This window comes from Pseudorca crassidens, chromosome 3 (genome assembly GCF_039906515.1).
Source record: "Pseudorca crassidens isolate mPseCra1 chromosome 3, mPseCra1.hap1, whole genome shotgun sequence".
Lineage (NCBI taxonomy): Eukaryota > Metazoa > Chordata > Mammalia > Artiodactyla > Delphinidae > Pseudorca > Pseudorca crassidens.
In genome coordinates, this window is record NC_090298.1 from 36,967,880 (window position 1) to 36,994,012 (window position 26,133).

Below are 26,133 nucleotides of genomic sequence, written 5' to 3' on the forward strand. Positions count from 1 at the left end.
CCAAACTTGGCCAATAAGAGGCATACCTTGGATGTTTCCGTTTTGGAATCTTGAGAAAAGGAGGTATGGGGTTTTGGGCTTTGGAGTTGGAAGAAATGAATTGGAGGCAAGCGGTAGCCAAGCAGATAAAGCCAATCAGAGGTAAGAGTACCCGAGAGGAAGAGGATTTTAGTTGCCTCATGTCTCAGTTCTGGTGGAATTCAGAATTGCCCTTTTCCTTCCAAGATCTTTCCAAAATACGCCTCTTTTTTTCTTACAGCTTAATTTAAGTTTAAAAAGTCCTGTCTGGTGAAATAGACAAGAATCCTTAATCAGCAGGATACTTGTTTGCATGTGAATGTGTTACTTCTAATGCTCTAGACATCTTCTCTTAAATATTTCATGGCTTCCTACAAATATCTTTATTTAAAGAAAGTTTGGAACAGCTAAAACATTCCCTGATAAGGCAAAGGTAATTTTTATTTTTGCTGAATAATCATAAAACCTGAATTAAGAAATATCCAAATTATTAGAACTGTGCATACTAATGATGATCTATTTAAATAGTGTCCACAACCTTGCTTGGACCCTGGACCCAACTTGCATTATTATGTATTTTTTTCTCTCTACTTTTCAAATCAAACTCATTGGCTTACTCTATCCCCTTGAAATCAGATTTTGCAGCCTCCTGGCTTTCCTCCAAAAGTCTTTCATTGTTTCACAAGCCATCCTTGTTTTTAATTCATCCTTCTTTATCCACTGTGCAAACTAGGTGGACCTGAATACTTAGGAAAAATTGAAAGCATTTGGATGTTATTAGAGTAGGGATAGCTGACTCACACATGTAAAACATTAAAGAAACCTTACAAATGTTTGAGTGATTTTTTTTTCTGTTGTTGTTGTTTGGGCCTGTGGGGCATTTAACCACATCCTGCCAAGCACACAACACATGAGCTTCTCTCTTTATTACCAGGTATAGTTTTAGGTTAATAAAACAAACAAGGCCAATATTTTCATTTTCTTTTCCCAGCATTTTTATTGATTCATTTAAATGTAACATACTATACACTGTTCAGCCTTTTGGGAGGTAGGAGGAGGGAGGGAATCTATATCTTTATGAGGAGTCTCCTCGAAATCAACACTCAGATGGACAAACATTTGTGGCTGACGCACCTTGACATTGTAGCCAGGGGTCACACTTCCTACAGAGACAGAACTCCCAAAATCATGATTTTCTTTTTAAACATATGACATTTAGGACTGGAGCTGCTTTTCCTTCAGTAGCACAATCCAGGTGCAAAGAGGACCAGAATTCTATCCCAATACCAAGCAAAGATGCCATTTTTGAAAGTGGAGAATCTCATTACTCCTTACCAAATGGTTTCTGTCTTTCTCTCTGTTAATGTGTGTGTTTTGGGGGTGAGTCAGGGGAGAGGTGAAGGAAATGTTTTCTATTTTTGGCTTCTGCAAAATTGCTAGAAGCTGTTTTACTGTTGTGAGTACTATAATGATGACTGTTTACACATAGTCTCTTGGTAATCTAAATGGCTATGTGAAATACGAATCCAGTTTGTGCCCTATTTGCTGTTACCATGGTCATCTAATACTGTATTTGTCTCACCAAACATTTAATTTTGGTTGTGGGTGGTCAATGTTCATGTGTCAGGTGCAATTATTATTTTAAAATAAAACATTAAAGATAATCTAGTTCTCATAGGAATGCATTACATTATAGCTCTCAGACTCAGTTACCAATTAAATTTTAACAGATTCCAACCACAAAATTAAACATTTTTAGAATCCCATTTGTCAAAAAGCAAGTTGAAAGCCAAGTACCATAAAATGCAACTTTAGCCATAAGGCAAAACACTCTGCCTCAAATGCATTTCCTTGGAAATCCCAACTTTTTAAGGAATGAGAAAAATATGACCTTTTGTGGGATTACTTTATGGGAAAGTTTCTTAATAAAGCTAATTCTTAAATAACAGATTAACTGGAAGTGCTGGTTAAGCATTGACACAATTAAGTTATTAGAGAGGATCACAAAACACCAGCCTTTCTAGAGGTTAAACTTTAGTAAAAAGACACATTTAGTGAGTCTTTCCTTTGTACCAAAATACTGTGTCCAAACAATAAAAATAAACAGACCTTTTCAAAACAAGAAATATGAAGGTAAAACTGCAGCATCAATATAATCTTATAGTTATCACTTAAAGTATTTAGAGCAAATAGTATTTTTCTACACTTTTAAAAATCACTACAGACACTGCAAATAAGGCTTATGTATTTATTTAGTGGAATACTATGTGATGATGACTGGTACGCTCTTATGTACTGTTTTCTATACCTGCTCTAACAAAATGAATTTCAATAAGGTTACGTTATGGAACCTTCCAAAGCTCTTTAAATTTACAGAAAATAAGTTTTATTGGGTTTTGTAAAGACTAGATCATACAGCTTGAACAGCCTGAACAGGTTGCAGTATATGGTTACACATATACCAGAATATATTTGCTCAGTTTAAGCCCCTTGGAGGGTTGCACTTCATACCAAATTCTTTGATAGTTCCTTTGGGGGAGATTCACTATGTGAGACTTATAGAGTGTTCTTATATATGCAGACAGCCTCTTCATCACTTACCACTGTGATATATGGCCAAAAAATCATTAGTAAATAATGAGGCTAGGCTACTAAACTGTATGTAACAATTAATTTTCCTTCTTTTAATATCTTGGAGACACACTGATGTATTGAAAGAGAAGAATTTGGCCTTCTGGTCTATTTCTTAGGAAAGGAAGCTTTAGGAGTGATGTATGGTTTTAAATGATGGCAAACATCTCTCACTCGAGCCATGCCATAGCACTGTCATATTTATTGTTGATGGTTCTTATGGCAGAAGTGCACATTAAGTCAACTGATAGCACATGGGGCACTCACACTCTTTTCCCGATTTTATCTCCTACTCTTGAAGTGTTTGCCAAGTTTTAAAAACACTTTGTCATGAACATGCATGTGGTGTGCTAAAGAAAAAGAACAGGTAAATCAGAGGGCAGCTGATGAGGATACTCTTTAAAACCCCAAAAGATATTTAACATCCTATTAAATAAATAACTTAGAAAGAAATAGAAAGGGGTGAAGGCAGAATGCACAAGCATACCATACTATTTGTTTTGTTAGAACAGTTTTACACTACTGTGTTTATATTTTTTAATCCTATCCAATTCTTCCATGATGCCACGCCCAAAGCTCCTTTGGTTGTGCATATGATATGACCCAAGTGCTTTCCAGTAAATGCTTGCGTGTCTTACTGCTCATTGAATCATTAGGCTTGAATGAGCAATGAAAGTCTTTGATATGAGTTCGTATTCCATAAATAACTTTCCCGAAGATCATTCAACAGACTGTTCCTTGTCCTTTAAGTTCTATCTCAGAGGTTAAAAACAAAAACATAAACAAAAACTTAACCCAAAAACTCAGCCACAATATCGTTCACTTAGGAATAACTTCCATCCCATCTGATCTGCTTATATCTCAATTACAAAGCAGGACACAGAACTAATTAAGAGAACATCATATGTCAGCAGAGAGTACAAAAACCTTCAAAGGCTTCCTTTCTTTCAACCAAGCAGATACTTGCAATGTGTCTTTTCCTTTTGAGCTACTATCTTCACGAAGAACACCAACTTTTACCAGCTGGTAAAAGAGCCTTTGGTTATCCTGCATCCACAAACATTGCCTTCCTCTATGAGTGTACCACCATTGGAAGAAAATGAGCTGAGGTGTTTTTCCTTCGTGTTTTCTGTCCTCTCCTGGGAGCTCCTTTTCCATTCAATGCCACATACATTTGCCTCCCATTGTGCTGCCAGTTAAAGGATGCATAGGTATTGTATCCGTTTTCCTCAATCCTCTCCTTCAGCTTACAGTCATTGTTAAATTCTTTCTGCAAGGGAAAAACAAAATCTTTTATTCCTACAGTGATGATACTTGATTCTATTTCACACAAACCATCCAGAGAACTCCAGTTCCTGGGTTTTATTTACTGTTGCCATTTGTACATAAGTTGTGCACTTAATACAAAACATCAACAACAGAAGAGTAAAACTCATAAAGACAAAACAGATTCTACATTAGAAGGCATGTGATTTATTTTAATCTATCATCATAACCACATATTGGGCCCCTTTTAAAAAGCTGATGTGCTTTGAACATGACATGTTTAAGTGCCTAGAATGATTGTTAAGAAGCAAGCATTCCAGTAACAATATTCGTGATGAGCCAATGATAAAGAATGTTGTTATAATCCTATTTTTCAGAGTAATAACTGGGGTTCCACGGGAAAAACAGAATTACAGGAAAAAAGTGGGCTTATCAAGTTTGCAAATGTTATCTACCCGTAAATCCACAATAAATACACACACATTGATAAGAAAGCAGATTTTAAAGCAAAACCATAATAGTTCTAGATAACCAAGAGGCCCTGGGAGTGAGGGATGTCCCTCTCTTCCAAATACCAGATTTCTCAATTTTGTAAATTATTTACAATTTTCCGTAACTTGGAATTTTGACCAGTTTTACTCTGAGGTTTAGGAATAGTTGAACAGTAGGACATGAGACAAACTTGCTTTGTGAATTTCCATGTCAAAGAAACTATAAATCTGGTGACTAGCACTGCTTATATTGTATAAGCCTGAAGACTTGGGTCCTGGGAAATTCCACTTTACAGACACAGTCCTTTGGCTTTGTTTCAAGTGGCCAAGTTTTTTAAGGGGATCTTTTGTGACAAAGATTGATCACTCATTCATCTTAGAAATCCAGATTCTCACTCTGGAGTTAATAACAAAGAGGAGATACCTCACTAATCTCAAAACTCTGACTTCAGAAATATCCCTTTCCCCTTATACCCAAACTAAAGCAGTTAAAAAGCTAAGGAATTGGGGCTTTTGCTCTTCTGAGTCTTCTCTATGCAAATCAAAGGCATTGTAGGCATCTTTCAGCTGAAACTTCTACTAGGCAGTTCAGTTTTTCTCACCTCTGCACTTTTGGAAATTTTGACTAAATTCCCAATTCCTGAATGTGTGTATATTTAAATATCCAGGTTTCTGCAGGCTAGATCCTAATTTTGAACATTATCACAACTGTAATGAGCAGGTATATTTTATGTTAATGTTACCAGTTTAAGCTTTGTTTTCTGGAATTTATTTATCCTCTGTGCTTCTCTTCTATAAAGAATATTTAAATGTAGTGTTCAAGTAATGACTTATTTGGTTGAAAGTAAGAAGAAAAGGTAAATTATTTAAGGTAATGATTTTAAAATAAAAATTATGCATTAGAGAAGATTTGAATCCTTAATTTGAGTTTATTTATTTTCTATTTATTCATCCTAGTTTGTCTAAAACTGTATGGTTTTCAAAGCAGAGAGGGTTTTTTTACATGAATAATTGTATTTTTTCAATAAAGAAGGCATATTTTAGAGACTACAGAAGGATTGAGGTTATTTTAGCTGATTTTATATTTGAAATGGAGCTATGTATAAAAAAGTAGGAATGGATGCTAAATTATTTTTCCTCCCAAAAATTAATTTATAGAACAATGTCTCTGAAAGTGAATTGTACCTGTATCAGACTCCTCATCTCAGGTATTTTGAATACTTAGACCATTGGTCAAATTTTTGTATCAGAATCTCTGGAGGAGACCTAGGAATCTATTGTTTACAGCATTTAGGTGAATCATAAATATTAAAGTCTAAAAAAAATCTAGGCTCGAGTAAGATCTCAAAAGTAGGGTTTTGGTAGTTTAGAAAAAGGTTTTGGATTTCCTCAGAATACCAGGGAAATTTCTTTGGTTTTTAAACCATGCCCTACAAGGGCTTGTCCTCTATACTTCAATTTTATAATCTATTTACTTAATTCCATCTGTCAGGAGAAAACTCAGTATACAATAGTATACAATAGACACATTGCTCAGAGGGTGAATAATGAAAATCTAAGAGAGATAAGTTTCCCAAAAGGGAATCGAGGAAAATATTCAAGAGACTAGAATATATAGTGTTAGTTTAATCAACCCCTCTGGGTTTTTGCCTAATTGCTATTTTCAAGAAGGCTATGGAATCAATGGAAATTGTCTGAAAAAAAAAAAAAGATAGGAATTACAAGAGTATGTCACCTGATATACAGAATATATAGGATGTGTACTCATGAATTTTTTTTTTTTTTTGGTATACCCTTTAAATGCAAAGTTCCTAGTCCTATTCTGCCCTGAATAGGGCACTGAATTTGAGTAGATTTTTAATTTAATTTTGAACAAGCCATACTTCTTTACTCTTCCTGGTGGTAATGCAAAATTACAATAACAGTACACTATGGTTAGAGAATGAGCTTCTTTCTGAGACAGGCTGAAAGTGGACTGCATCGGCTATGATGGGCTGAGCTACTTGGAAAGGTAGTTAGGTTAATGCATTGTGCTATTCCATGCTGAAGAAATCATGTGGGACAAGGCAAACCCTGTCCTCTTGAAGTCCACAATCTACTGGGAGAAGACAGTCAACAACAGACACATTATTGAGAGAAATATCTGATAAATGCCATTGTAGATCATTAAAATGGTATGATGTGATAGAAAGCAAATGAGCATCTACATAAGAAATAGAGAATGAAATAATCCATAGGCCTTAGAGCTCAAGAAGAAGCATAGGCACAGTGTGTGAGCTGTGTTGGGATAGAAGAAAGAAGTGGGGGAATGGAAGGAAAAGTATTAAATATTTTTATGACAGCTCATTTGAGAGCTATCCATTTTTCCTTGATGTCACCTTTTTAAAGAAATATACTTTATCCATTAAAAATTATTTCAATCTTTTATTGCAATTAAAACTTTTATATTTTCTCTCTCAATCTAAATTTTTATTAGGTTTTACTTTAAAGCATTGGTTTTGACTATGCATCAGTATCTCTTCAAAGAATATGTGCCCGGACCTCTTACTCAGTAATTCTTATATAAGAATTAGGGAGGGAAGGGACCTCGGCATGTTGATTGAAAGGAAAAACAAAAAATGTCTCCAGAGTGGTTATGCTGTGAACTCCCAAATGGAACCACTTTTTTAAATGGTCCATTACTCTTCTAGGCTCATTAGTAGAGCTACCTATAATGGAAAAATTTAACTAAAAATTTTCTGACCCCTTCACCCAAAAAGCATTTATCCTAGTCAAAGAGGCTCACCCAAGGTATGCCTGACTCCCCAGTTATAAGTGGATCTGATATGAATGAAATACAAGGCTATTGTATGTCCAGACCAATGATGGAATCAATTTCCAGTGACTCTCACATTGTGGGTACCATACCAGGAGCATTAGGGAAACCTGGGACCTTGTTAGAAATGCAAAGTCTTACAGATTTAACTGAATCAGAAAATCTGGGAGTGTGTTTTAACAAATCCACTGAGTGATTCTGACACTTACTTAAGTTTGAAAGCTGCTGGCCCGAGGCAGGCACTGCAATCATCCTTATACTAATCAACACAATAAGTTTATTTACACATTTTTAAAGTGATATTCCCTGATACTTGCTATGGAACACAGGGATGTATGTACTCAAAGCGCTGGCTGGGTACCAGCTCCGTAACTGAATTAATCATTATTGTTTAGGTAAATAAAATTCTGGAGTTGATTGAACAGCACAGAAAATGTTGAATTTCCTGATGTGTCTCCCCATTTCAGATTTTAACGGAATACAAAACACCCATGCCCTCGTTTTATCTTCAGCTATAACACATACACACAGAGTATGTGGTTTTCTACTCAATCCAAGATCTTTGTTTTCAATGATTCTTCTCCAAGTTGTCTGCAGTAACCATGACAATCTAACCAGATGCTTCCGTGAGAGTCTGACTGGTTAGCTCAGAGCATTCAGAATATTAGCATTCAGAGCACTGACTAATGAATGCCAGCAACAGTCTGCATGGTAGACTAATGGGTGAACAACAGAGGAGATTACAGAGTTGGAAGAGCTGCCTTGCCAGCCCTTGAAACGCTGGTGACCAGCCCTTTGTGGTTCTATTTACTAGCAATAGAATGATAACAAAACTATTTAATGTCTGGGGGAAACATTGCAAAACTGTGGTAATAATTTACTGAAGTGGATTTTTCAAATAAAAGTAGAATACTTACTGAGCCATAGAGTTTTCCCTTCTTGTTCATGGCTAAATAATAGTTGCTGTTAATGGCTTTGACGGCAACAACTCCAATTTCCACTGACGTTATCTCCAAGATACCTAAAATATACAATTCAAAAAGGCTAAACTTAAAGAGTCACATAAATTTAGTTGAAAGAAAGAAAAATCAGAAGAAATTATGGTTTATTTTTTGATGCCTCCAAAATCAAAAATTAAAATAATTGGGGGAAAAAAACCCCAACCTTTTCCACTGTGCCTAAAAACATAGCAACAATATGGAAAAAAATAGTAAGTCTTTAAATGAATTCCCTTGCATTTTACTCTGCGCATATAGGGGAAAATATTGTTTTAATTAAAATGCTTCCTTTGCTAACTCTGCATTTTCAACCCCATAAATATTGAAACAGCTCTGCTCATCTTAGCCTAGGTTTCCCAAAAACTTATCAGAGCACACGTCAGTACTATGGTATTAAATTAAAACTATAGCATATGTCAATAATATGTCAGATTTACTTCAACCTGTAAAAACAGTGGTAAACTGTTTCTTCTTTGTAGGACTTTTAGATAAACTGAATCTCTTGGCTACATTTAACTGATAAATTTATTTTTGGCAAATGTGTTGACATTCTGAAATACTGAGAGACTAATCCCAATATACACATTGTCTTTAAAATAGCAGAATCACTACTCTGCGTTGGGAGAAAATCCATTAGTATTTTTTGAAGTTTTAGTTTCTTGTTTCCTAGAAAGAATGAAAAACTAAGGGAATTAGGAACTGATAGACAAGAGATCTTTTCCCCTAATAGACAAGTTTTGGTTGGTGCATCTAAAGATAATTTTCTCTGAAAAGTTGGTAGGTGAACTATCTACTTAAAATGCCCACCTAGTTTAGGTTAAGGAGACCTCAGGTCCTAAACCTACTTCTTAGTTTTAAACCCTTGGGAAAGCTTTCTCAGGGCAGAGAAGCAGCACTGTGATTAGCAAAGTTCTGAATCCAGACTGAATTTGAATCCTGGCTTTGCATTTAGTAGTGAATGAACACAGGAGAAGTCACTGAACTGCTTATGTCTCAATTTCATTTGCAAAATGAGCAGCATATTAGTATCTCCCTTCTAGTTTTGTGATGATTAAATGAGATAGTACATATAAAATAATTAGAAATTGCCTAGAGCTTACTGCCTCCTTAATTATTATGAGAGGAAAGTTTTCCTCCAACAGTTATAGAGTTTGAAGCTTCTTCTTCAACAAGCTGTGTAAATCCTGAACAGAACATACAAATTCCCACTGGCTTAGCCTATAAAATCTGAAAGCCAATATATGTTATCATTTATCCTGTACTTACTATCATAAAAAACACCATCCTAAATGTGGTCCACAAATTATGTTTATACTCTTCCTAGAGGGAAAGAGTGTCTTGTTCTTAAGACATGGACACCTTCTTTCCTTTCTTCACAGGTTAACAAGCCATGTCATGGTCAATAGAAATGCTTTCATGCCCCCAAAGCAAAGCTGACATCACTAGAGAGACTTGTGCCAGAACTACATGCCATAGAACATTCTGTTCTTATATTCTACAGGAAGCCTGTGACCTAACACAGCATACCTCCTCATTAATAGATTGAAAGAGATCTCATTTGGCAAGCTTAAACAAGGAAAGATTGTGAAGAGTGAGGGAGACAGTAGCTGTATTTTTTTGTTTTGTTTTATTGGAGTATAGTTGGTTTACAATGTTGTGTTAGTTTCAGGTATACAGCAAAGTGATTCAATTATGTGTATGTCTGTGTGTCTGTGTCTGTGTATATGTTCTTTTTCAGATTCTTTTCAGTTATAGGTTATTACAAGATATTGAATCAGTATCTGTATTTTAAACATCCCTTTTCCTTATACTGGTAGTTGCCCTCAAGGTACAAACACATACACACATTTATTTGCGCATTTTAAAAAGTACTTTCTTGTACTTTATTTCTTTAATTCTCCTAACAGTCATCTAAGGAGGTATGATTATTCTCAATTACAGATGAAAAAATGGATGTTACTGAGGTTTTGTAACTCACAAGGTGATAAAGTGACATAGGTCTATAATGAGGGACCCAACACGTAAGCCTCTCACTTTCAGACTATTTTACTCTCCATCTCTGACTATTTTGCCTCTCCATCATATCTCCTGCTTCTTTCCCATTTACACAAGGGAATTCTGCTAGAAAACCAACTGACGTAATGACTCATCGAGATAATAGTCTTTAACGAACTAATATGCTTTTCCTCCCAAGGATCTGGCAGGCCACAGAGGATGATGCCTGAGTCTCAGAGAAGGAAATCTAATATACTTTATTTATGTCACAAGCAGAAGGTATAGAACAAGATAGTGATAAGAATCTGGGGCAAAATATTTAGACTGCTATTTGCTTTGCCTGCCAAAAAGGCAAGTAAGTACTATCAGTAAATTATAAGGTGTTCCCTATGTATGCTTTGTAACTGGAAATTGTTAGAATGAAAAAGGTTGATTTCAGCAAAGAATTAAAGATTTTTGAATGTGAACACGAAGTAGTGGGATTAAGCTATAGTAACAGACTGAGTTGGCGGAAGCAAAAATGTTCTGGTGTAATAAATATTACCGAATCTTTGATTATTTCTGAGAGTGCACTGGATATGGTAGATCATATTTATGCTCAGAAGCCCTTGGGTTTCTTTCTGCTTTGCACAAAATAGGAACACAATATTCAAAGAATTCATCAACCAATTAACCATTTTTCTTACTCTGCAATCAGTTAAAGCTAGCTTGAAAAGGTTCAGTATGCTTCAAAATAGAAAGAGGAAGACCTGGATGATTTAAGTCCTTTTGAGTCCTGAAGATGAACTTTTGGATACACCATATGTCATTAAGTCATAACTGATAATCTCGTGGGTAATGGACAATGACATGTCTTTATTGTAAATATCTGTGAATGTGTGACTTTCTAAGGAACTCAAGTCTAAATGACTTGCCTATTTTTTCATGAAGAATCTCTCCCATATTCTCTGTTCTTTGGTGAGGATGATCAAGTTTGCCTATAAAAGCATTTTTGGAAAGTATGTTTGTTGTTGGATTAATAACTTATAGTTCTATGGGTGTATAATTTGATGCAAAATTGAATGCCAACTGAAGGAAAGCCTGCCAGGGGAAAGTGAGGAACAAGGCAGGAAGTTGTTAGAAGGCTGGGGAGTTGTCAGTCTCAAGTTATCAGCCATCTTCTACAGACTCTAAGGATTTTGGCAAATATGAAATATTTTATCTAAAAATATATAACTTTTAAAAGAACATATTAGAAAAAGCCAATTTTTAAAGCAAATTCCTTTAATAATAGCAATATATTAACTTTATTTTGAACTGTATTTGAAATCTTAAATAATAAAGTTTGATAATCAATAAAACAAAAGTGATTGTGACAAAAATCAGCTCCTGTTAATTGGCAAATTCTACCGAATGAGGCAGCATCACCATAGTAATTGGGAGGATTTTGCAAACTGATGAACTCCAAATGGAAATAACGTAGACATCACAATTTTCATGTAAATCAGTTATTCTTTTAACTTTAGGGCAAGAGTTATGTTTTGATGAACCACTGAGTTGTCAGTCTGAGGACGTAGCCATTCAAAAGCATTTTTCTCAGCTTATGCCTCTCATCCTTCTCCAGAAGAGAAGCATCTGAACTGTTTTCTCTCCAGCAATTACATTTGACCGAGACTACTCTTTTTGGGCTATGACAATAAACAAGCTATTGGCCTAGATAGTAACTTTCTCCTTAAATACCTTTTCATGGATATAACAGGAGAAAGAAAGTAAAAGTCATTTAAGAAAATGGATATATACAGGGGGGAAGTTAGATGTAAAAAATAAATGCAAAATCCCATTCTGCTCTCCTAGATAAGCAGAACATGAATATATAAATAAATCCTGGGGATTATTTGAATAAATTAATTCTGCTAGCATGTACCTAGCACCAATGTGCAGGGCTTGTGTGAGCTCTCACGATGGAGGATGAAAAAACAAACGAGACACCATCTTTACCTTCAAGGAGTTTTAAAACTGGGTAGGATAAAGACAGGAATAATTTAAGTAATTAAAGCACAGAAAAATATATTAAGTGCTCTATTAGAAATAAAATATGTTGCCATGGCTTTAAGTAGTAAAGAAGTCATCCTGAAGAAGGTGGTTGGTATTTGAGGTGAGCCTTTCAGGGGGTAGGATTTTAATAGGTGGGAATTGAAAAGTCATGGGGAACATTTTAGGTAGAGAAAAGTGAAAGAGTAATGAAAGGCATGGAGGAGGGTAAAGAGCTCAGTGTGTGCCTGAGCCACTGTTGGCTCTCCCCACCGATTGCACTTTGTAGGGGACACTCAGTAAAAGTAAGGGTTCTGCTTCATTGAGTAGCAGTGATGCTCTCCCGGGTGAGGAATGTACTTTTTTTTTTTTAATTTTTAAATTTTATTTATTTGGCTGCATTGGGTCTTCGTTGCTGTGCACGGGCTTTCTCTAGTTGTGGTGAGCGGGGGCTACTCTTCGTTGCGGTGCGCGGGCTTCTCGTTGTGGTGGCTTCTCTTGTTGCGGAGCGTGGGGTCCAGGCATACGGGCTTCAGTAGTTGTGGCTCGTGGGCTCTAGAGCTCAGGCTCAATAGTTGTGGTGCACGGGCTTAGTTGATCCGTGGCATGTGGGATCTTCCTGGAGCAGGGCTGGAACCCGTGTCCCCTGCATTGGCAGGCAGATCCTTAACCACTGTGCCACGAGGGAAGTCCTCAGGAATATACTTTTCAAAAAATTTATTGTGAAACTTGGAAGCAGCTCAATAAATGTCAGAGCCTTATGAATTCAGAATCAGTCACATCTTACTTTTGTCTAAACATTTTAACTCAAAATAGATATTAATGCTATATATAGTTTGTTAGTTTTAGTCAATGTGCTGAAACATATCATGACTAGTGTAAGATGATACACAAATCCTATCCTCTCTAAGTCTCTTTCTTCCCCATGAATTGTTCAGTGGCCCGAATAGTTCTATTATATACTAATATAGAAAGACCTATGGAGTGCCTTGGCTTGTCATATTTACACCATATACCTCCGAGATTATGTGACCATACCCAATAGTGAGGGGCTAAATGGCTCCAAATATGGTATTCAGTTTAGAATCACTGTGGGTCTATCTCATTAATTGTGTATCTTTCTCAAAGAACTGTAGTAATCATAGTGGTCTTTTTAAGAAAATTATTAGAACAGTGCAGAGTTCATAATATGTGCTCAATATGTATTTATTGAATGAATGAACGAATCATAAGTGGTCAGTCCAATGACTGGCTGAGGAAAGAAAAACTGGGTGTTCATTAAATAATTTTTTTTTTCTTTTGACAGTAATCATCTTTGTAAAATCTTGAGATTAATTAGTAATTCCACATCCAAATTAGAGGAAATGCCAAAATGTTTGCTTCAAACGAAAGTTGATGAATTATAAAATATAAATGCTTATTATTCCTTTTAGGTAAATTATAACAAAGGCAATGATAAGGATTGTTTTACCTATTTAAATACTTTTCTCCAAAGTACTATTCTATTCTCAAAGTACTATACTATTCTAGCAAACACTTGATTTTTAGATTTCAAAAGTATTTTAGAGAAGCATACTTTTTAGTCCACACAAAGGGATTCACTTCCATATAGACTAATTTTCTAGGTAGCTAAAGTTTTTCAGCTCTCAGACTTTATTTATTAAAAAAAATAATAACTTGGCTCCTAAATCTTCAAGTTCACTCATTTCCTTGTTCATATATGGAGATTACTAGTTACAAGTTTGTTTTTCTTGATGACATTAGCACTGATGGCTTTCTCTGCTGTGAAAGTACATTGCTCTCATGAGCTTCTACATTAAACTGCCAAATTAATATGTGATCTTGTTAAAATTGAGTGAAAAATATGAGCAAGGTTTGGAGATTTTCTTTTCTGAGTATAGGACATGAGGCTTTATGCAGAAACATTAGTATTTCTTTTTGATAGGCTCTCAGTTATATTCTGGAGAGTGGATATCTACACAAGTGTAATGTTAAAATTCTGGGGTAAACATAAAATATATAGCTTTAAGTCTAGAACAAACTGCATTTGTTTCATTATAGACATAAAATTAGATATTTTTATGTCTATGATGAAACACATGTAATTTTTCTTATATAGTAAAAATTATAACAGCGAATTCGCAAATAACTTAATGGGGCATAATTTTGCTTTATAAACACTAGTGTTGAAAGAATTATACAGAAATTATTTCAGCTGGTAGTTCATTTACACCCTTGAATTTGTTGACAACTTGATTCCATTCATGGTTCTTGAGCATAAAATGCTACTTTACACCTAGAAAGTGCGACAGATTCTAGGTCTGCATGATCATGTCCAGAAAAAATACACAGAGGTTTTCAATAGCTAAATAATTGTCATCATATTAAGTAGAAATATTTCAAATAATGTTTTCACCTCTCTTTAATGTGAAACAGAGCTAAATTCAGTGAGGCCTCAACACATTATGTGAACTGTTGATCTCCCGCACAGCACAAAGGACTTTCCTGAACACTGTGCTAAGAGACTCAGTCAAACTTTACCCTGGCTTCCAGCCTCACTAGGCTGTGTCCCTAAAGGTGACTCTAGCCACCATGCTTAAGAAAACACAATGCTGCCAAACTGAATTGTTCCAGCCCCCCTTGCCAAACTATTTTCAGTAATTCTCCATTCCACTCCCTTCTGTAATGTTCCATTTCCACTAGCCTCTTTTTTGTCCCCCCTTTATCACTTCCCCATAATCCCTTTTTATTCCCTCTCTGTTCTCCCTTAAAAACTTCAGTCACCTTTGTCTTAGTTGGAGTTGAGCTCAATTAATACTCTAGTCTCTCTCCCTTACTGCAGTAGTCTAAATAAAATCTGTCTTGTAACCTTTAACAAGCATCTGGTGCTGGATTTTTTTGTTTGTTGGTTGGTTTGACAGTTACGTGAGATTAAAAAAAATCTCACAAGGATTATAGAGTAGAAAACTGTCACCAAAGTCAGGGGTATCATGTGCAAGCAAAATAGTTCACAACTGGTAAGTGAAGAAAAGTATGGCTTTTTGAAAACTGGGAGAGGAAAGCACCTAGCTGAAAGGTAACAGAACTATGTTAGTATCTCTTAGCTTAAGGGTCCACATGCTTTACACTTGTTTGGGATTGCATATTTGCTTGGAGACCCTAGCTTAACTGTATTGAAAGAATGTCAAAATGTACCTGAGTAATTGCTGTGTATTGAGAGTAACTGGAACAACAGCAACATTTGTGATATTAATTTTAATTTTGTATCAGCTACTTATTTTCCCATCTCATTTCTCTCCATCTACACCCCCTTCTCCCTCTCCATCCTATCCTATCTCTGTCTCTCTTACATACACACACACACACACACACACACACACACACACACACACAAACACACAAACAAACATGATAGGCAGCTAATAACCACACACACAAACACACACACATTTTTTAAAGGAAATAGCAAAGTCACATTTCATGTGATGAAATTAATAGAGGAGGCACTTAGATGTAAATGACAGGGAAATTAGTGGAAGCTCTAAAAAGCAGAAGAACTTGGCTTAATAGCTCTCTTTCTTAACTAGCTGTGTGACCTTGGATAAGTCAAGACTCAGAGTCTTGGTTTCCTCATTTGCAAGTTGGGGCTAACTGCCTACAGCTCATAGGATTGCGTAGAGTCTCAGACAGTGGATATTGAATAGATATTTACTGTCTGCTGAGTCAGAATGGTGTCAAGTTAACCAGTCTTCTACACCAGTGGTTCTAAAACTTGATCATGCACCAGAATCATTTGGAAGGCTTGTTTAAACAGATTGCTTGGATTTTTGATTTGGTAGACCTGGGGTAGGGCCAGAGAATTTAAATTTCTAGCAATTTCCTAGGCAGTGCTGATTCTGCTGGTCCAAGGACCACACAGTGTTTTATACACTACATTCAGAGACAGAGCAGGTCTTTGATATAAAAAAGCATTGACAGAAACATGTGCAGAGAAGCAAAACCACAAACGGGAATAGATGCAAATAATGGTAGCAACTTAACATCAAAGTAAAATTGTTAAAGAATGTGGAAAGAAGTACTGGGTTTTTCTTTTGCTTGTTTCTGATAGGCGTGGGATTCAACATCTGCATAACTGAGATAATGTGGATTTGGAATTCGTGTACAAGTATAGTACATTGTTGTCTATAGTCAGTTTTTTGAAGACTTGCAATAAGATTATTATCAGAATCTTTATTTTCTTCTCCTCAGTAAGAGTGTGGACATGCTGGTGGAAATGTAAGTGCCTTCATCTACCCCTAAAGAAGTATTTTATAGGCATTCTCATAGGGCTAATTGTGTTGACACTCTAAGAATTAAATGACTTTATGGCTCCCTTAAAATTACGCCAATGGCCAAGAAATTGCTACAGATCTATAGGGATTCACTTGATCTCCCACCCTCTAGAATAATCTCACTACCTTTAAAGGGAAGATGCCAGAGTGGGCTAATCATTGATCTACATCTGGTCCACCTTGTACTACTATTATAGACTCTGGCTACCTTTTCAGCATAATGCAATAGAGCTATTTAGTTTTTCTCTCAGCCACAGTTCTTTCAGATATCCTTGACATTCATTTAGAATTGTAGACAGAAACAGGACCTACATTAGCAGATAATCTTTACCATCCCTATATAAGGAGATATATCTTTGCCAATTTGCTACAGTACAGAATGACCTTTTAAATTCTCACCTGGTACTTCCAAGTCATAGTATAAGCTCAGTGACTAGCCTGGTCTTATTGATGAATACGGTGGCAAATTCTAAAGCATTTCTCAATTTAAGGCTATATTTTAATTGACCAGTACTGTAATTTAACCATTGTCATTGACCTAACATTAAAAGTGTCAGAAGCAACACAATCTAGAGACTTTATTCCCTAGTTATAAATGAATTTTAAAGTGTGTTAGAGATTCATCTCATTATTGTTTTTTTTTTTTTTTGCGGTACGCGGGCCTCTCACTGTTGTGGCCTCTCCCGTTGCGGAGCACAGTCTCCGGACGTGCAGGCTCAGCGGCCATGGCTCACTGGCCCAGCCGCTCCGTGGCATGTGGGATCTTCCCGGACCGGGGCACGAACCCGTGTCCCCCGCATCGGCAGGCGGACTCTCAACCACTGCACCACCAGGGAAGCCCTCACTATTGTATTTTTATTACAAATGAAATGTGACTCTGAGGTCTTCCACGATGATCATTAGTCAATAAATATTTGCAGATGGCCATCTAATGTGGCTCTTCATGACACTGTACTAGATCAATAGATTTAGTAAATGTAATATTTTCTAAGTTTTTTTCCTCACTAGCAGAGTTTTTTTGGTTGTTCATTTAACTTTATTGCACTGTGTCAGGACATAGACAATTACTAATATTGTAACAGTGCTGTGTTTTCAGACATTGCTTTTGTGTTCTCGGGGTAGATTCACAATGAGACATAAATGACATGTTTCTAAGAATAAGAATTTATTTGAAATTCTTGAGAATTTTCCATAGTAAGTACTGATGTAACTTTAATTTGAAAAATGAGAAAAAATTGTAAGCCTAATTTTGCATGAAATAAAGACCTAGAAAAGCTTGTGTGCCTCTGGAGATAGGAACCCTCGCCCTACTTCCAACTAACAGTAATCCTGGAAAAAGAACACTGGAAATACTTACATGTTTGAATCGTTTGCTGTGACCCAAGATAATTGACATTGGATCCCATTGTACAGTGGAATAAATGGTGGGAAATAGCATAAAACAAAAAGAGAGGCTGAAGATATACTCAGAAATCCCCAGCACAATGCATTTGAATGGTAGGTAATAAGGCCATAATAAGGCAGAAAGTAAATACGGAAAGTATTTCTTCTTGAAAGGTAAAGTTATTTTTGTGTCAGAAAATATATTTATATATAAAGTTATAAAGCTATTTTTCCCCCCATTTCCTTTAGTAAGCAAATTCTTCAAAAAATTCTAAAATGTTAGAATTCCTGATTTCTTGCCTGGGCATCCAGCCACACCCCGCTTCGGCCCTACTCTTACTATGTCTCCAGTATTTAACATTTGGGGAAAAAGCCTGAGGGAATCCTTATGTGGTTTATGTCTCCTCACTGAGCATTGGAGGGAAGGAAATTTTCTTTTTTTCTTTCTTTCTGCTATTCTGTGTAGAAAGGTTGGTCTAAATATCAACCATGTGAAAATAAGGGACAATCACTGCAATCTTATTGCTGCTGGAAAAATCTACAGACAATGCAAAATAATACTAGAGATGTGTTATGTACTAGAAAAAGCCAAACAACTCTCTAAATTAGATCTATCAAGATAAGGAGGCTTTGGTAAGCATATCAATTGTGATATTCCTGTTCCCCACCCCCCAAAATGAGTCATCATAGATTATTTTGAGAAATATTCTTGGTTCAAACAAAACTTCTGATCAGTCTAATTTAAAGCACAGATTTTAAAGCCTCAAAATCAACTAAAATTACAAAATAAGAAAACTTCGTGTCATTTATTTTAGTGAGAAAAGTTCAGGTCATTTAAGGCTTAAGAAAAAGCTAGGTCTTACAAATTGTAGAGTCAGAGAAGAGCTTGATGAAATCTAGAGATTGTCTGGTTTATCTCTTTCCCTTCTGTAATAGATGACACCAGGGGACCTAGGGATATCCAGGGACTTATCCAAGCACCTCTAAAAGATTACTTAGAGCCTGAAATAAATAGTTAGTACATGTTCTTTCTACTACAACATGAGCCTCCTATAAACATTTAAAAACTGTTGGCAGCCAGGCAAAAGTTTTCTATCTACTTAATGTTTTATAGCCTAATTTATCTTGCTCATTACACAGAAACAATTCATTCTAGTTGAGCTTGACCACTGTATATTTTATTTATAAAGGAAGAAAAAATTTAAAAGCCAACATAAAGGGTCAGAGGAATTATTTCATGACATATTTTGCTAAATGATCACCAAGTCAATATATTTACTCTAAAGTTATTCTTATAAAATGTCTATCACATTTACTAAAGTTTTAATGAATTTCTTGAATACAACTAAATGTAATATAGAATATCTTTTCTCCTCAGTTTAACAAAAAGCATAAGATGGGTCAGTAGAGCACATCTTTTTTTTTTTTTTTTGAATTTTTGAATTTTATTTTATTTTTTATATAGCAGGTTCTTATTAGTTATCTATTTTATACATATTAGTGTATATATGCCAGTCGTCCCAATCTCCCAATTCATCCCACAGTAGAGCACATCTTGATGTCAGACTTCTAGTAAGAAAAAGTCTTACTTGATGCATTGAAGTGTTCACAATGTTAGCTAAGCATGAACAGCCCTGAGTAGTTTAAAATACTTAATGTAGAACATATATTAGAGTTCAAACTCAAGGCTCACTTTGAACATGTATTTTGTAAATTTATAAAGCTTTTAGCACAATGTGGAATGGTATATAATTTGTTTCTTTACTCTTTCAAAGATTCTTCCCATAGTTACTTGGGTAGTGGATAATTATAATACTAAGATATATAAACACGACGATTTAGTAAGTGTATTTTTATTTGATTATGCAAAAAGATGACTTATTTATATATACTTGTCAAATTGAAACATTTATTCATTTGCCACATATAGAATTATATATTGCAATAAGGAATTCTGACTTCTGCTGAAAAGGGGAAGTTTAATCAAGATACTCAGGAAACGTCATAGCTCTCTGGACGTTGACCAAAAGGATGTCCTTTTTTGGTCAAACACCAAGGTAGAAGTGATTTTGTCTCCAAAGTTCATGAAAATGCCCTGTCATTTGCCACACAACTGGCAAAGAAAACAGATCTCTTAGGTTGGAGATAGAAGACAGCATCACACATTCATTTCTAGTCACTAGTAAAGCACACAGTCAGTATTTTGCAGAGTACACTGGAGGGAATACTTTCTTAGAAATTAATATAAGGGATTTTCCTGGTACTTAAAAAGAATATTTTGAGACAGCATAAAATTAAAATTAAAACTTAGTGTAGGGCTTCCCCGGTGGCGCAGTGATTGAGAGTCTGCCTGCCAATGCAGGGGACATGGGTTCGTGCCCCGGTCCGGGAAGATCCCACATGCCGCGGAGCAGCTGGGCTCGTGGGCCATGGCTGCTGAGCCTGCACATCTGGAGACTGTGCTCCGCAACGGGAGAGGCCACAACAGTGAGAGGCCCGCGTACCGAAAAAAAAAAATCAATGCTTAAATTGGTTTAAAATAGTATACTTTTGAGAAAGAACACACACCCTTTAAGAAAAAACACAATCTATTTGACTCAAGTTTGAAAGGGAAAACTGATGGGTCAGAGAACGTTATATGTAGGTGCTGGTTCCAAATAATCAACAGAACCATATAGGAGAGCTTTAAAAACTGCCGAGAGGCAAATAAGTAGAGTAATATATAATGTGTGTGTGTATAATATATATGTATTTCAGACAAGTGTTATTTCATACTCATCTTGATGCAAGTCTTAGTAAACTGTTATGAATAAAACATGCTGAACATTCAGCATTTGAGAGTAGAAAATAGATTATAACTACTATGTACTTGAGTTCTCCTGCATATAAGACATGCTTTCTGGTATCCAGATTACAGGGGAAAAAACAGAGAGAGGAAACCAAAAACTAAAAGTTAACAGAGAAGAACCACAGAATTAAAATTATTCTACCGACTTGATTTTGTATATCTTGCATTAAAATACATATCCAAACCATGCTAATTGCAAATGGCTCACTGCATTCAATTAAATTTTATTCAAAATTGTTAAAATCTTAAAAAATTTGGAAAAAGTATTCAAAGAAAAGTTATCTTAAACTTCTTTGTAGTATACTTCAGTTCAGCTGGATAAAACTCCATATATTATATTTTGAAGAACTGTTTCCACTTACGTTTATTTGTCAAAATCTGAAAGCATTTCCCCCCAAAAGAAAAACTCTCAATATTATTTAATTCATATACTCAATTGCAAGAAAGTATTTGAATTGATTTGCTCAATTCTGACTTGCTTGTTTTGTCAAATAACTATTAACTTCAACTGAAATAAAATAACTAATTTATAAAATTTATGGTGAGTAAAATTTTAGTGCATGGATATAAGGTAGAGAAAAACAGAAGCTGAAAAGGACAATACAAATTTGAAAATAATTTGTCAAATTGTCATCAGATTGGCAAAACACATTTAAGTAAAGTGGTTGGTTGGTTTTTTAGCAAGTCAGGTTAATAAATTACTGGAAACATTTGTAAAGAAGAATGAGCAACATTCAACAGTTTCATACCATTCAATTTCTATTGTAAATGTTTCTTCTCCCACTAATTCTAGTAGGTCAGAAAAAAATTGTGATTGTAATACAATTGGATTTAGTACAAACGTTGAAATATTTCAGTGTATCAGTGTATATTATTCTTGGGTAAAATTCAAAGTAAACCTTTTTTACTTGTTTTCATGTAAGAATCTTTACAAATAGATGTCAAATATAGTGTCATAATTTAAGAAGGATATATATTTGATGCCTCCATATTTTACCAAAACAGACTCAGAAATTCAAGACCCATGAGACGACATACATTTCATAGTTACTGTTATTAAATAGATAGATGAATAGAAACATGTACATCTATCTTACATAAGCAAACCGGTGAGAAAAACAATTTTTTAAATTTCAGAAAACTAAAATAAAAATAGACATGCTCTTAAAAAGCTTGAAAAGTTTGATTAAGCTATGGCAGAACATGGAAATGGAACTCAGGGTTAGAACTCTCTTAAGAAATTTTTACTTATGGATTAGTTACAGCTGTCATGTAGCTGAACTTATTTCTTTATGCATTTTGATACAAGGACTAGGCATATTTTTATGTCAAGGAGAAGTTCAGTATGCAGATGAGAACTATAGTGAAGAAAGAGGAGAGTGCCTTTGGCTGGAGGTAGGAAGAGCCTCAAGTTGCCATTAGTTTATTGAAAGCATGACTCTTCTATTTCTCCAAATGGGCCACATCTGTGCTGTCAGCACCTAGCCCATAGCAGGTACCAAACATATAATCATGGAACAAATTAGTCATTTATCTGAAGGAACTCATGTGCAAAGTACCAGTTTCAACTTATTTTCCTCTGGAAAGAAGAAAGGAAAGCTCTTCTCCATTGGCAGGTATTTGAGTGTGCCAACTCTACCCAGAGTACTCAGTGGGGTAAAATCAAAAGCCAGTTCATCTTCACCTTCCATGGCAGGAATATAGAGGAACATACCACCCTCTGCACCCCCCATCCTGTCCCAATTTGTCTTCTAACCTCAGCATGGGCTCTATCCTGAGACTGATTCCTCGCATTATTTTATGGATGTACATTCAACTCAGAGTAAAGCACAGGTACCTTAAAGGACTGATTATCAAATGCAACCCTATGAAAATCACATTGACAGATATTTGGTGCTTTCTGTGTATGAAAGCCAGCTACTGAGCATAGAAAGAACCACTGTGACATGTGTGTAATAGGAAGAGAAAGAATAAAATGGAGTCCCAAGCCTAAATTTTTCTGCTCAGTCTTTTCCTACTAAATTCTGCTTGCTTCAACCACAGCAAAAGCCAAGAACCACTCTGTTCCCTTTCCTTTCATAGGTGTACAATCATAGCAACCTGTTTTAAAAGGTTAAAAAAAGAAGTCTCCTAGCCACAAAGTCCAGTATCTCAGTCCACAACCTGGATGGTTTTTTGCCTCAGAAACTTAGTCAAGGATGTTAAGGTAATGAGGTCTGCTGCAAATGTCCAAATATAAACAATTGCTTGCTGACTCTAAAACCCTGAGTGTTTTCATTTTGAGTGCTTAACAGCTTTCTGACGTGGTGGGAGATCCTATCTTTATTCTTCTAGCCAACAAAAAGCCTTCTCATCCCTCTTTGCCTTCTCAGTCAACACTTTAAGTCTGGAGAGTTTGACAAAGTCTTTATGTTGAAAGTTAAAAGCTACTGAGGAGAGTACAACCATTTCACGCCCTTCCTCTTTCATCATCATCAGCTCCTCTTTTTATTGTTTCTCTAACATGCCAGTTGACAAAAACAGCCGCTAATAATTATGTTTGCAGTACTAGGCTATGTGATCTAATTGCACAGACTTGTGCCACATGTCTTGTCCAGTTACACAAACTTGATTTCCAGAAAGACAGCTTCAGAGACACTTTCTTAGCTGTCTTCCCACTCACAAACTTCAAGGGATGTGCACACTATACTGTTAAATGGCTGTACTTGAAAACTGTTTTCATGTTTTTTTTCTTTCACCTTCATTCAACCCCTCCAAAAATACTGACATTTCTGTAGAGTGAGCAGCGTACTACTCTTTGGAATCTGATAGTTTTCTTTTTTAATTGCCCTTGCTAGCTAACTACTTTGTAAGGTAATCACGTGAAAAGTCAGATATTTTTGACCTTTAAATTGAAGCAAAATATCAACACACTGACTTTTTTGGTAGACAAGATTTTCTGGCAAATTTATTACAGGCAGAAAAAATATATAATCAATTACTTGCTTTGCAAGATACTTTTTCAGATTCTTTACATTTCTCTTATTCCTTACTATAACCTGAAAATCTCACTATGTTAATACATAATTTTAAAAAATCTAAGGAAAAAGCCATATAAGGAAAATTATTTCAAGTAGATTTCTACCCAGAATAACTTGACTTATTTGAAGAACTGATATTATTGATGAAGATTTTGCTCTTACTGTTGGCAAATAAGTGCACCAGATTGATTTCTTATGACTTGGACCAAGTCTAGTTTTCATTGTTTGTTGAAGCAGATCTTTTCCTAATTGGCTGACATATTTTGATCCTAGGCTTTTAGCTTGACATCACTGTCTTCTACTTCGACACCACTGATCTAAGCCAGCACCCATTCCACATGGTAATCCAAATGAAAAATATCACAAAATGAGCATGTACCCAATATCAGAAACATTTGCTTTGACATTTATGGCTCAGACCTTCTAAGTAGTTCTGGCATGGTCTAAACTAGACCATCTAGTTTCCAACACAAAACAGCTGGTTTAGGTGGCAAAATCTTGTCAAGTTAAAGCACCCAACCCTTAATAATGAATAATTGGCAAGATGTTGTTCCAATTCATCTTTCGTCTCTACTGAATCTGGACAAATGACTGTAAATTTGCGCCAAATTCCTCTTCCTAAAATGGACAGCCTGGCTTCCCACGGAGACATAGCGTTTCAGAGCATTAGTGTCCCCAGGGTATCTGTCAGTACAAAGCTGGTCTAGGATAAGCCACATTAATAGCAGTTTCCTCTTGTCATTCTTAAGCTGTCTTTTTATATTTATGAGCCCATCCATATGAGTTAAATGTTTCACATTTTTTTTGCTACTTCAATATCTATCTGATACTTTTTCAAAAACTAAGTTTTTTCATCCTTTAGTAAATAGCATTTCAACATTTCCCAAAGTATTGGATTTTTCAAAAGAAAGTTGGCTAAAAGAGCATTATAAACAAGGTGCAAGGAGACACTGGTAGTTGATACTTCTCTTTCTCAACATATGGCTTATGTTACAACTGAGCAGGTTCCCAGCTTTTATCTCTGGGAGCTGTGAAGTTGACTGCTTATAAGGTCTCATTGTCTAATTAATCCTTACTTAAAATTCACCTAAGTAAGTCTAACATGGATAGGAAGTTGGTTTCTGTTACTTGTTCCACCTTTCACCCTACCACACATCTGGGAAATATTCAGTTTAAGATCAGGTCCAAGCCTTTTGGCATTAACTACCCCAAAACATTAAGATATCACCAGCAATTTGCCTCTGCATCAGAAAATTAAAAGCATATTTGAGATATAAACATGAGTATGCCACTAATATTGCTGGCAATAATTGAGAGCTGTTCTTTTATTATAATGAGAAAAAAGAATGTTCTCAGATAAAATAGGTAAATTAAGTCCAAATGGTAATATTAACCTCCTAAAATAACTGCATATACACTTTTATATGAATGCTAAAAAATAGTTTTTTAAATGCTACTGTTTTTCTTTATTGTTGTACTGTTAATGGTAGAGAAAACACATATCCTATACAAATAGTATATAATTGGTGTATCCCTTAGGAAAATCAAAATTACAATTTAAGTTGTTTAAATTATAGATTATGGATTACTAGCTCAGTTGATCAGACATCATCATTCTTTTGCTAAGATTATTTCCTTTTTAGTTTAAAATGGGAAAATCAAAACCTACTTAGACCCTTTACTTTAGACTCTGCTCCAATCTTAGCAGCTGTGTTTGGCATTTATATTCTTGATAATTAAAGCGAGCTTGTGGGTAACTCATTATAAACAATTTTGATGTAAAATTATGACAGTTGATTAGGACATCATTTATACACTGCAGCTAAAGGTAACAGGAGAGATGGGTAAATCAGGACTCTGAAAAATTTATTCAGGAGCTAGATTTAAATTTCTTTGTGAAGCTAGAAATCGAGCAAGATTAGATATTCCTTCAGGGAGATCAGCTCCATGCTTTGTGACCACCTAGAGGGGTGGGATAGGGAGGGTAGGAAGGAGATGCCAGAGGGAGGAGATATGGGGATATATGTATATGTATAGCTGATTCACTTTGTTATAAAGCAGAAATTAACACACCATTGTGAAGCAATTATACTCCAATAAAGATGTTAAAAAAAAAAAAGATACTCCTTAAAAAATTTATGCTCTTATTGTTGGAGCATTTTTGTTGCTGGGGTCACTCCACCAAAACTTTGCTTCACAATTTTTATCCTGGAACTTTGCTCAAAAACTGGAGCTCTGTCTAAGAAACTGCTTGTATTATATCCATCAACATTCAAATGCTTATGCCTAACTAATTTTATGTGATTTTAGTTTTTATTAAATAATTG

The 26,133-nt window shown here is 35.4% G+C and overlaps 1 protein-coding gene across 1 annotated transcript in view; it reads right to left on the bottom strand.

The window, feature by feature from the left end:
- Positions 1-989: 989 nt before the first annotated feature.
- Positions 990-26,133, bottom strand: part of FGF10 (fibroblast growth factor 10) — an 81,676-nt gene continuing 56,532 nt past the window's right edge. The window contains exons 2-3 of the mRNA XM_067730647.1: positions 8,139-8,242; positions 990-3,919 (exon numbers count right to left, since the gene is read on the bottom strand). Of these exons, the coding sequence (XP_067586748.1) occupies positions 3,722-3,919; positions 8,139-8,242 (302 nt within the window). The 3' untranslated portion in view covers positions 990-3,721. The remainder of the gene's footprint in view (positions 3,920-8,138; positions 8,243-26,133) is intronic.